Raw genomic sequence first — 13,408 nt, 5'->3', positions numbered from 1 at the left:
AACGTTGTTAGGCATTCCTCTACATGGATAGAAACATAACTATTAAATGGCTAGATGTTAATCAGATATGATATAGAAAAGTCAAAAGCTGTAAAGAAATTGAAACTCTTAATGGAGATTCTTTCATATTTTGTCCATCTGTAATAAATCGTCATTATCCAAATAGATCGGAAAAACTTAAAACAATGTCTTTATATGAATTTGTACAGTGATGTAACAAAATCAAACCAAGTAAAAAAATTATATATTGTAAAATAAATAATGGTTATTATTAAAAACGGCGACGACGTGAATGTTTTATCAATCATTATAGATATGATCTATACGCAACCGGAAAAGTACTTTTTTTCATTAGTTTTTATGTTTAAACTATGGCGAAAAATACAAGATTTTAAAAATGGATATGATATTTATGCGGAATCATTTCACAATGACAAATTACATTTTGAAGAAACATTGGAATATCATGAAAAATTAAAGGAATTGAAAAATGTTAAATAAATAAAAAGATAATAAAAAGATAGTCTTGGGTTTTATTTTTTAATTTGGTAGAATTTAATTAATTATTTTGATAAAGATACAAATGATACGTGTTATTATTAGAATTAACTAAACATAATAAGCATAGTACTACTTGTATTTTACTTTCTGAAAGTTACTATTATTTTTTTAGGAAAGGTTGAAATAAGAGGACTTTCAATAAAAATACAAAAAGATGTATCGTATCGCTGAATAAAGCTAGTACCACTTGGATCGTACTTATTAATTTGGTACACTATTTTTTTTCAATACGTATCATCTAGGTTTTATCATATTTAGGTTTAAATAGTTTTATTGAATGAGCACACGCTCTTAGCGCTTTTTTGACCTTTTTTTTAAGTTTGTATATAATGTCTCCCCCATCATTTTATAATTGTAATATAAAAATCAATGTGTATAAAAACAACAGTCATCTATACTTTTTAAATAGAATTAATGCTGTAACTACTTGATCTTTTTTAATAGCTTGACTGGTATTTATACATATTATCTTTTATTTTTACGTAATAATCAATGTTGCATTGATTTTAAGCTTAAACTCTGTCTATCTTTTTTTCGGCTTTAAAACGAGGCAGATAGAGTTTTAAGTCTCGTTTAATGTCAAAGTAACGTTGGTGTAACCGAGCCTAAAACGATTATTACTTGAATCAGAATAAGATCTTCAATGAAATTATTTTTAAAGAAAAGTTCAAATTACTAACTACTTTTCTTTGCGACGTTGGAATAAGAAGACTTTCGAAATAGGAATACAAATAGTCTCAATCTAGAGTGGTTGTAAATATATGTTGCTTATTATATATTTTTGGTAACAATTTTCTGTAAAAATAATATGGAAATATATTTAGCACTTCTAGGCCATTGTTTTTTCATAATATGCGCATCATCAATCCAAGATATTCCTTCTCTACACATACTTATATAATGACCCTCGTCGATACACGAACCGTAATGAAATATAGCACTCATAACTTTATATGTCTGTCCAGTTATTATTAGTTTTGTTGTCGGGACACTACATAAACTAAATTTGTATGATATCTTTACTAATTTACCATCTTCTGAAGAAAATGATATTAAGTGGATAATAAGTATTTCTTTCGTCGAATCTAATTCACTTTTATATAATATATCATTTCTTCTACAATATTCGCATAATTTATCAAATGTCTGACACCAATGTGATAAAAAGTAGATTTTATTAAATCATCAAGATTATAACTTTTCTTCTTCAAATTGTTAATAGAAATTGTTATTAGAAAGAAAAATGTTAGTATTAGTAATAAGTTTCGTATAACCACACAAATTGCAACGACAAGTAAAAGTAGCTTGATGTTTTACCATATTTTTTATATAATCATATTTTGTACAAAGAGAGTTGTACTGTAAGAATATATCTGAAAACGGGTGCTGTCTGGGAATAGTTTATACCCATATGTATCACCTTTCTTTTCGTTTATATCATCAAAGGGGTAATTTTATCGAATTTTCATGATAGAGGTGAGAGCTAACAAACTTCATCATTCTTTATTTAGGATATTTTAAATCTACAATCTTCTTTTTCGGGATTGTTTGTATCCGTTTGTATCATCTTTCTTTCGTTTGTACCCTCAAGGAGGAGATTGCATCGAACTTTCATGTTAGGAGTGACAGCTACTACTTCGACATTGTTTGTAATATTTTAAATCTGTAAACAAGTGCTATCTCGGTATCGTTTGTATCTGTTTGTACGATCTTTCTCTTTATTTGTACCATCAAGGGCGTAATTGTACCGAATTTTCAAAATATGGGAAAGAGCTAATTCCGTCATTCTTTATTATATTTTAAATCTGTAAACGGATGATGTCTGGGGATAATTTGTACATGTTTGTATCACTTTTCTTTTCGTTTGTACCCTCAATGGGATGATTGTACCAAATTTTCAATACATGATTGAAAGTTAACTTCGTCATTCCTTATAATATTTTAAATCTGTAAACGGGTGTTTCGGGATCGTTTGTATTCCTTTGTACCGCTTATCTTTTCAGTTGTATCCTCAAGTTTTGATTACTCCGAATTTTCAAGTTAGCGATAACAGCTAAAACTTCGCCATTATTTATTATAAATTAAATCTGTAAACGAGTGCTGTCTGGGAATAGTTTATATCCGTTTGTAACAATTTTATTTTCGTTTGTATCATCAAAGTTGTAATTGCATTGAATTTTCAAGACAGGTGTAAGTGAGCTAAAAAACATCACCATTCTTTATGATATTTTAAATGTACAATAGATGCTGTTTCGGGATCGTTTGTATCCGTTTGTACTATCTTTTTTTTCGTATGTAGCATCAAGGGAGTAATTGTACCGAATTTTTAAATAGAGATGAGAAAATTTTTTATGATTATTTTAAATCTGTAAACGAGTACGTTTCGAGATCGCTTGCACCCGTTTGTATCACAATTCTTTTCGTTTGTACCCTCAAGGAGGTGAATGTACTGAATTTTTAAATAGTGATGAGAGCTAAAATTTCATCATTTTTTATGATATTTAAATCTTTAAACGGATACTGTTTCGGGATCGTTTGCACCCGTTTGTACCACATTTTTTTTCATTTGTGCTCTCAAGTGAGTGACTGCATCGAATTTTCAAGTACGACAGCTAACTTCGCCATTTTTTATTATATTTCAAATCTGTAAAGGAATGCTGTCTCAGGATTGTTTGTACTCGTTTGTACTACCTTTCTTTTCTTTTTTTTCTTCAAAGGAAGAAGGAATTGTACCAAATTTTTAAAATAGGAGTAAGATCTAACTTCACTTTTTTTTGTGGTATTTTAAATCTGTAAAAGGATGTTGTCTCGGGGTCGTTTGTACTCATTTGTACTATCTTTCTTTTTGTACCCTCAAGGGAGTAATTGAATTTTCAAAATATGGGTAACAGTTAACATCTATATTCTTTCACGATATTGTAAATCTATAATCAAATTGTTTCAGAATTGTTTGTATCCGTATGTGTTACCATTCTTTTCGTATATACCCTCAAGGTACGATTGTACCGAATTTTCAATAGGAATGAGAATTAACTTTGCCTTTCTTCATGATATATCAAATCTGTAACCGTGAAGTATCGAAATTGTTTGTACCCATTTGTATCATCTTTCTTTTCGTTTGTTTCACACAACAGGATTGTAATGTATATTCAATATTGGGGTGAAAGTTAACTACGCCATTCTTTGTGATATTTTAAATCTGTAAACGAGTTCTGTTTCGGGATCATTTGTACCAGTTTGTACCACTTTTTTTTCGTTTGTACTTTCAACGGAGAGATTGTAATGAATTTTCAAAATATTGGTCAGAGCTAACTTTGCCATTCTTTATAATATTTTAAATCTTTGTGAATGTGTGCTGTTTCAAGATCGTTTGTAACTATCTGTATCACCTATTTTTTTATTTGTATCTTCAGAGTGATTATTATGAATTTTCAAGATATGGGTGAGAACACGCTTCTTCATTTTTCATGATATTTTATGTTTGTAAACCGAAGATGTTTTGGGATTTTTTGTACCCGGCTGTACCACCGTTATTTGCGTTTGTACCCTCAAGGAGATGATTGTAATAAATTTAAAAATATGAGAGAGAGAGAGCTAACTTCGCTATTCTTTATGATATTATAAAGCTGTGAACGAGTGATATTTTAGAATCATTTGTATCCCTTTGTATCATCTTTTTTTTCATTTGTTCCTTCAAAGTGCGCCGAATTTTCAAATTAGTGGTAACAGCTAAAATTTCATCATACTTTATTACATTTTAAATTTTATTACATTTTCAACTGATGTCTCATTTGTATCCGGTTATATCACCTTTCTTTTTGTTTACATCATCAAGGGAGTGATTGCATTGAATTTATAAGATAGGGGTCACAGCTAAAATATTTCACCATTCTTTTTGATATTTTAAATCTATAATGATTGTTACGGGATCATTTGTATTGGTTTGTACTATATTTTTTTTTGTTCGTACCTTCAAGGGGTGATTGTAACAAATTTTCAAAGTAGGGGTAATAGCTAATATAGCCATTCTTTCTGATATTTTAAATCGATAAATGAATGCTGTTTCGAGATTGTTTGAACACATTTGTACCATCTTTCTATTCGTTTGCACCCTGGAGGGGGTGATTGTACCAAATTTTCAAAATATGGGTGAGAGCTAGCATCGCCATTTTTTATGATATTTCAAGTCTGTGAACGGGTGCTGTTTCGGAATCGCTTGTATACCTTTATACCACTTTTCTTTTCTCGTGTATTCTCACGCGGTACCGAATTTTCTAGTTAGGGATGACAGCTAAAACTTCAATAGTTTTTTGATATTTTAAATCTGTAATCGGGTGCTGTATCGATATCGTTTGTACCCTTTTGAACTATCTTTCTTTTTGTTTTTACTTTCAAGGGGATGATTGTACTGAATTTTCAAAATATGGGAACTAACTTCTCCATTCTTTATGGTATTCCGAATCTGTGGACGGATGCTGTTTCAAGATCGTATTCCCTTTGTATTCGTTTGTACCACCTTTCGTACCTTCAAAGGGATGATTGCGCAATTATAAAGTGAGAGGTGAGAGCGAAACGGGTACTGTTTGTATCCCTTTGTATCACTTTTCTTTTTGCTTGTACTATCAAGGGGATGATTGCGCCGAATTTTAAATTTAGGTGTAACAGCTAACTTTTCCATTTTCTATTATATTTAAAATCTGTAAATGGGTACTCGGCATCGTTTATATCCGTTTGTATCACCTTTCTTTTAGTTTGTACTATTAAGTATTTGATTGCATCAAATTTTCAAGATAGGGGTGAGAGCTAATTTCTCGTCATGCCTTATAATATTTTAATTCTTCAGGAAACAAATGTCATTTTTTAAGATATTTTAAATCTGTAAATGGATCTTGTTCGGGATCGTTTGTACTCGTTTGTACTTTCTTTTCGTTTATACTCTCAAGGGAGTGATTATACCAATTCTTAAAATATGAGTGAGAGCTAACTTCACCATTTTATATGTTTTTTAAATCTGTGAACGATTGCCGTTTTGGAATCGTTTGTATCCCTTTGTATTCTTATATATATCTATTTCGTTTGTACTCTCAAGGGGGCGATTGCGCCGAATTTTCTAGTTAGTGTCGACATCTAAAACTTCGCCATTCTTTATTATATTTTAAATCTATAAACGGGTGCTGTTTCGGGATCGTTAATGTCTTTTCGTACCACCTTTATTTTCTTTTGTATCTTCAATGGGCTGATTGAACCGAATTTTCATTTTAGGGATGACAGTTAAAGCTTTATTATTCTTTGTATTTTAAATCTTTTAACGGGTGTCTTGAGATTGTTTGGATCCGTTTGTACCACTTTTCTTTTCATTTGTATTATCAACGCTGTGATTGCATCGAATTTTCAAGATAGGTGTAAGAGCTAACGAATTTTGTCATTCTTTATAATATTTTAAGTCTTTAAACGGATGTTCTTTCGTAATCGTTTTTATCCCTTTGGACAACGTTTCTTTCGTTTGTATTCTCAAAGATATGATTGTAATAAATCCTCAAAATATGAGTGAGAGTTCATTTCGCCATTAAGAGTATAAACAGAATCAATGGTGACACAAACGGGTACAACGATCCTCTCATCCCTATCTTGAAAATTTAATGCAATCAAATATTTGATAGTACAAAAGAAAGATGGTACAAACGGATATAAATGATGACTCATTTACAGATTTTAAATATAATAGAAAATGGAAAAGTTTTAGCTGTTACACTTAAATTGAAAATTCGGCTCAATCACCCCCTTGATGGTACAAGCAAAAAGAAAAGTGGTACAAAGGGACACAAACAGCACCCGTTTACAGGTTTAAAATATCACAAAAAATGGTAAAGTTATATCTCACTTCTATTTCAAAAATTTGATACAATCATCCTTAAAGGAACAAATGAAAAGTTGAGTGGTACAAACGGGTACAAACGATACAATAACAGCACTTCTTTACAGATTTAAAATATCAAAATTAACTTTCATCCCTCTTTTGAAAATTCGGTAAAATCACCTCCAAGATGTACAAACAAAAAGAACGGTGGTACAAATTATTGGTAAATTAAACGGTTACAAATTATCTCGAGATAGCACTCGTACAGATTTAAATTATCATAAAGAATGGTAAAGTTAACTCTCATCCTTATTTTGAAAATTCGGTACAATCTCCCGATCTCGAAACAGCATTCATTGTAGATTTAAAATATCATAAAGTATGATGATGTTTTTTAGCTCTCACACTTGTCTTGGAAATTTGATGCAATTACAATTTTGATGATACAAACGAAAATAAAATTGATACAAACGGGTATAAACTATTCCCAGACAGCACCCATTTACAGATTTAATTTATAATAAATAATGGCGAAGTTTTAGCTGTTATCACTAACTTGAAAATTCGGCGTAATCAAAACTTGAGGATACAAATGAAAAGATAAGCGGTACAAAGGAATATAAACGATCCCGAAACAGCACCAGTTTACAGATTTAAAATATCATAAGAAATGATAAAGTTAGCTCTCAACCATGTATTGAAAATTTGGTACGACGTCGTGCAGCAAAGAAGAAAAAAAATTGAAGTTTCCATAATAATTACTATGGAGAGTAGAGTCTACATCGCCATTGATGACAGTGAAATCGGCCGGCGGACCGAATTGGAGGAGGAAGTGCTCAGCTGCGCGGCTGGCTTGCGAGTCACTATCTAACAGGTCTTTTCTAAATAATTACCACAAATTTATTCCTTCAGATCAATTCATTTCAATTCATTTCAATCCCGTTGGAACTCAGATAAATTAACTTCAATTTTCAATCAAATTTGAATTTATTTTCGAATGTTGGTATAAAATTAGCTTTAAAAGTACATATCTATATTTCCCTACAATTTGTTATTATAAACTTATATATCAAAATTATTATTACAAAACTTTAATAATTCATGACATTTCGGGAAAATCTTGTTTTTTGAGTTGTGTAGTAAATGAGCGATATTCTTTACACATTGTTCAACTAAATTTCGACACAAAAGTGTAGTGTACGCTATTTAATTACCGATGTCTGTATACTGCAATATGCTTTTAACTATTCTGTCCAAAATTCTCTCATAATAGGTTCTGAAGCGCTCTTTTTGAGACATGCATAATTCGGGAGTGCTTCTTCAAAAGGCTAAATATCCGACAATCTCCATGTTCAGGATTATCATCAAAGATCACAGTAATAATAATATTGTAATCATCGCTTCTACTACCTACAAAATGTTACTGCCATCCACAGATACATTGTTTGCCGTATGCAGCATGCACTACGGTGATATCCGACTGCGCCACTCCAGTTTCCGCTGTAAAAGAGAATACGCGCGCGCCGCCACGATCGTTCATTCACAACCACTTGCTCGACGGAGTAACATCGCTTCTCTACAAATCTGTCATTCGCAACTGTACAAATAGAAGCGTCAACTAGCCTCATTTTTTCCTTTTACTCTCGCAGCAAAGCGAAGTGCGCCATTGAAGATCGTGACAGGATGAGAACCAACACGATTTCCGGTCTTTTCTCGCTTTACTTATCGATCATCCTACTCGTGATCTTAGTTTCCATCAGTGATAAGGCATATGCTAAACGTAAGTGATATTTCTTATATTCATTAGTTTATACATTTAATTCTACAATAGTTTCCATAAACAACTAGGATTGTTCAAAAACATAATGACAGTTTATTAGTAATTTTGAAGTATTTCGTAAGAAATTATATAAAATCGTTATAAAATTAAATTATTTTAATTTGAATTTATAAATTATATAAAGCAATAAATATATCTTTACAGCGATTATATCATTATCGAATAGTACTTGTTATTTGTCGGATACTTATAGTTTAACATTTTAATAGGTAAAGAAATAATTTATTTTTTCTCGATATTCCAATATTTTTGAAGAATATTAATAAAATATAATTTTTGATAAATTTCTATACTTTTCAAATTTATAATTACAAACCAATAATTAAAAGTTTCTAGAAATTAAATTTTTTCTCTTTGAAAACGTTTACAAACTTTAGCATAAAAAATAAATAGCACAATTTTATTTTTTAATTTAAATTTAAATTTAAATTTAAATAATTTTATCAAAACATAAAAATTATTACATGTATTAAAAATAAAAGTGATATATAGTATTAAAATTATTACATACATTAAGAGTAAAAATAAGATATTAAACTTTTAAAATTAGTTGGAAACGCAACAGGATTTTTAAAATACATACGGTTTTCTTGAGCTGATCAACTTGCCAACTGAAAGTTTTAAAAACTTTGAAATGTGTATAAAATTTTTTTTCTTATTAATGTTTTTGTAACTTAATCTGTAAAACTAGTTTCCTTTTACTTATATTATATGAGTAATTGATCTTAGTTGCTTATGGAACGCATTTTTAATAGAGATAAAGAACGATAATTTACAAAATAGTTTCATAAATTATTTTGATCATCAATCACGATATATATATATTATTTCCAATGTAATTGTCTTATTTACATTTTAATTATTTCATATTTGTTTTCATCAATTTTTGTTTTAATTATTTTTTAATTACTTTATATTTATTTTTTGTATTTCTTTTAAATATTGTTAATTAATATGTGTTTTTTAATTATGCCAAATCAAAATCAGATATCCACGAAATTTGTTCATTAAACTATATTTGATTCTGTTTGGAAAACGAGAATAAACAAATTTCTACGTATATTTGAATAGTACCTTGCACGAGTTGCTAAAGAATTTTTTTATTTATATGTTACAAATACAATAATCTACATAAGCTTAATTCAATTTATGTTATCTTTTACTAAGACATAAGAAAGAAATTTAATTTGAAAATTTTTTTAATAGAAATTTATAAGTATAAATTTTTTTAATAGAATGAATTTTTTAAATTGTGTGACCTGATAACTGAATAAACCTTTCTTGTAACACAAAGAGAAATCACATGTATAAATTAATAAAATATATGTAAAAAAGTCAATTAGAGCCAACACTAGCTTTTCGGATGCATAGAAATTTCTTTATTCTCATGTGAACATCAATAACGAAATACAATATATAGACGTTTCAACCTTTCGTTTCGGGTCCTTTTCAATATAAATAATAATATATATATATATATATAATAATATTATTAATACACATGTATAAATATACGTATTAATAAATATAAAATTTTTAATTGAATTTATTACACTTTCCACTAATATTTCTATTATCATATTAATGCATTAATAGTCACTTAGAGCTCGGTCGTATTTAAAATAACTTTATTTAAAATGTGTATTTTAAGTTAAAAAAAAATTAATAAGTTATTTAATAAATTTTACATTTATTGTTTTATATAATTTTTTTTGTTTTTTTTTTATATTTCCTTCTGATATTTCTTATTTAATATTTTGAACAAGTTTTTGTGATCTATTATATATTTGTTTTAAATATGTTGTATCAGTTTTTTTACCGACACCTGAGAGTTTATATATTAAATAAGTTTTTGAAACTTATTTTTTATTCCTTAGTTTTGATAAGTCATATTAATTATTTTATCGAACCCTGCTATTCAAGTATTGAAGAATTTCATATATACATATATGTTAATATATATTATAATATATAGTTATTTTGTTATTCAGTACTATAATAGCTATAACTATATCGTATACATGAAAATTGAAATGTAGAACATTTAAAGAGACAAAATTATTAAGAACTATTTATATTGTATTAGAATGTTTATTTAAAACATGTTTATATATAGCTAACATCAAGGCTAATGAGAGTCAAACGTAGGTGATCAGTAAAATTTAAAAATAATAAAATTACGAATCTTTTACTGATAAATTGTCTTATTTTAAACATTTCAACTCACTTTAGAGTTTTTTTCAGCAATATATTAGGTGTTGGAATTAATTCGTAGCGTTTTTTAATGAAAGAATGTTATTTATTTCACATGAGCATTAAAAAATACATTAATGAAAGTACTTCCCATCACTTGTAAAACGCTACGAATTAATTCCAACACCTAATAGATATACATATAACAAAAAGCTCATATATCCAAAAAGATTGTGTCACTCACAAATTGCTAGAGATAAAGTGATGTAAAATCTAGCGATACAAGAAAACTAATTAATATGGAAGAATGTAAAACAGTAAAGAGTGGAATGACTCACCTCAGTAGATAGAGAGCGTGTCAATCAGATCTCATACCTGATCACCTGTGTTTGGTTCTCATTAGCTTTGATTTATGTTAGTTATATGTATATTTTACAGATGAAAGTCTTATATAATGATTATTGTTTTTCTTAATTAAAACAATATTTCTTATTTTACTTATAAGTTATTGTTTTTAATAAATTGTTGAAATCAACTTTTTATTTAAAATAAGAAATACCATATTTGCTTGTTTGTTTCTCAAGTATGCGTTTAATTATTACTAATATTGTATAATTTATTTGCTTAAGAACTTGCATATTATTCCAATATTGATTTTTATAATAGACAAAAAACTGTGAGTCAGTTGAGAAGAGAATATAGCATTAGAAAAAATACATAGCTCATTCATATTAGCTTACTAAAATTTGAAATTTACCATATATTGAACATAAGATATGTACATTGAAGATGATTCAATATATATTCCAGTGAGTCGAAATTGTAATTTTTGATGTAATTTTGAAGAATATATGTAATGTTATTTATAATATTATATTATGTTAAATTTAAACGACAATCCTACTTGGCTCGTAGTCCTCTTTCAATAACTTCGTTTTTCAATAAATAAGTTTTCTAAATCTATTTTTTATTTTATATTTTAAATAAGTTCTTAGAATCTGTTTTATATTTTTAATTTGAATAAGTTATCAATTTTTTACCGAACTTTGCGAGTTCATATTTTAAATAAGATTCTGTATTTTATATATTTTGTTATAAATAAATTGTTATTCTATTGAGCCCTGAAAAGTCAATGGATTCTTTATATTTTTATATGAAAAATATATTTACAGCAATAATTGCGTAATTTCCTAGCCAATCTATAAATTATAAAGCATAAACTGTAACTGAATTTTCTACAATGTCATAAAAGTACTACGTCATCAAATGTATAAATAGTCCATCAATAGTCGAACAGCAAATACGAGCAAATAGGTCAAAAATGTCAAAAAAATATGTTTGTCATGCATGTTTACGAATGGCTCTATTTGCTAACTTTGTTCTTTTGCAAAAAACTATAATTGAAACAACGCTTTGATCGTGATATTTTACATATCGCGATCAAATTGTTTTGCCAGTTTGACATTCGACTGGTCATGTCCACTTCTCGTACATTTGAAACATCAAAATGGGTTTACGCTTTACGCAGAGAACTTACGAGTATTGAAAATATAATTTTATGGGAACGTATGTTACGTTAGTTCTTTTTTGTATCATAAGCACATTATATACGCTAGACCACGTAAAACGCCAAGCATTTCAACTTATCGCGTACGCGAATTTTTAGATTAATTTATGATTTTTAATTGAAGAGAAGAAACATTGAAAATAATTCATTGATTGATTGAAATATCCAATGTTATAAATAAATTATTTCTGTTGTGTGTGTGTCTAATTTGATCTTGACATATTCGTCTATAAAAAAATCTGTTTATTGCTGATATAATTGCCGATATTAATTGTTATTTAACATTAATAATTCTCGCTCGTGATACTTGTTCAAATGTAATTATATTTAATATTTTTTAAAAAACTCAATTAAAGAAAACAGTATATAAATTTGATTTAAATTTTGGATTAGAGAAAAAGATCTGCGGAATTTTGTTAGCTCAAAATTATATACAAAATATAATTGTTGTGAAATTTTCGACTATCCGACATGAAAACTTAAAGTTTCTTCTAAAAGTTTGTTTTTAAAAAATGTTCCTACGACTTTTTATTACACGCGGATTAAATAAAAAAGCATTCTGATTTTGATTGCTTATAACTCTGTTAAAAATCATCGTACTGTAATTAATAAAACAGATTCTTAAAGCTGAGACGTTGCTCTATTAAGTGATATAATTGCCAATTTAAAAAAAAAAAGAATATATGCACATCTGAGCTAAATATGTGATATTAATGTCCTTTTTTTCAATTGCGCAATGGTTATAAAGTGTAGATCGGTATAGTAGTATCATATTTTTAATTTAAATTTCTATATATTTTACATTAAAAAAATTAGCATGATATTTTATTCGATAAAGCAACGTTTCAGCTTTAAGAGTGTTTTTTTTAATTGTAATACGATTTTTAATGGAATTATGAGCAATCAAGTCAGAATGCTTCTTCTTAACTCACAAATAACTCAAGAACAAAAAATCGTAAAAACATTTTTAAAAAACGATTTTGTAAGGAAAACTTCAAACTTTTACGATATAGACAATTGAAATTTTTCGCAAATTTTTTTGGAGACGTGATAGACCCACAAAGTAAGAAGAAAAATTTTCATTTTTTTCAGTTCGTATATAAGAATTTTTCTGTATATAAGAATTACGAAACTCACATAAATTTAAAAAATATAATAGTTTGATAGTAGAGATATCAAGCTTTAAAACCGTTTTTTTGTAAATTTAAATTTTGATCATTGTTAACGAAGATATTGTATATATTATTGTTGGACTAACAAAATATCGCAGAACTTTTCCTCCAACCCAATAAATAAAAGACATAAAAAGCAAACATTTTAATTTAAAGATATCGTAAAATTTTTTGTAATACTATTTAAAAACAATTGTATATATATATATATATATATA

The 13,408-nt window shown here is 27.9% G+C and overlaps 1 protein-coding gene across 2 annotated transcripts in view; it reads left to right on the top strand.

The window, feature by feature from the left end:
* The first annotated feature begins 7,916 nt into the window (after positions 1–7,916).
* LOC105144073 (uncharacterized) overlaps positions 7,917–13,408 on the top strand; it is a 57,433-nt gene continuing 51,941 nt past the window's right edge. Inside the window, exon 1 of one of the 2 annotated variants that reach the window (XM_011052740.2) lies at positions 7,917–8,198. In XM_011052740.2, coding sequence (XP_011051042.1) covers positions 8,102–8,198 — 97 coding nt within the window. In that variant the 5' untranslated portion in view covers positions 7,917–8,101. The remainder of the gene's footprint in view (positions 8,199–13,408) is intronic. The other variant, XM_011052741.2, reaches the window with a different exon arrangement.

Source organism: Acromyrmex echinatior, chromosome 6 (assembly GCF_024713525.1).
Source record: "Acromyrmex echinatior isolate Ae372 chromosome 6, ASM2471352v2, whole genome shotgun sequence".
Classification (NCBI taxonomy): Eukaryota; Metazoa; Arthropoda; class Insecta; order Hymenoptera; family Formicidae; genus Acromyrmex; species Acromyrmex echinatior.
Note: the sequence above shows the minus strand (reverse complement) of the source record. Positions and strands in the feature narration are given on the sequence as shown.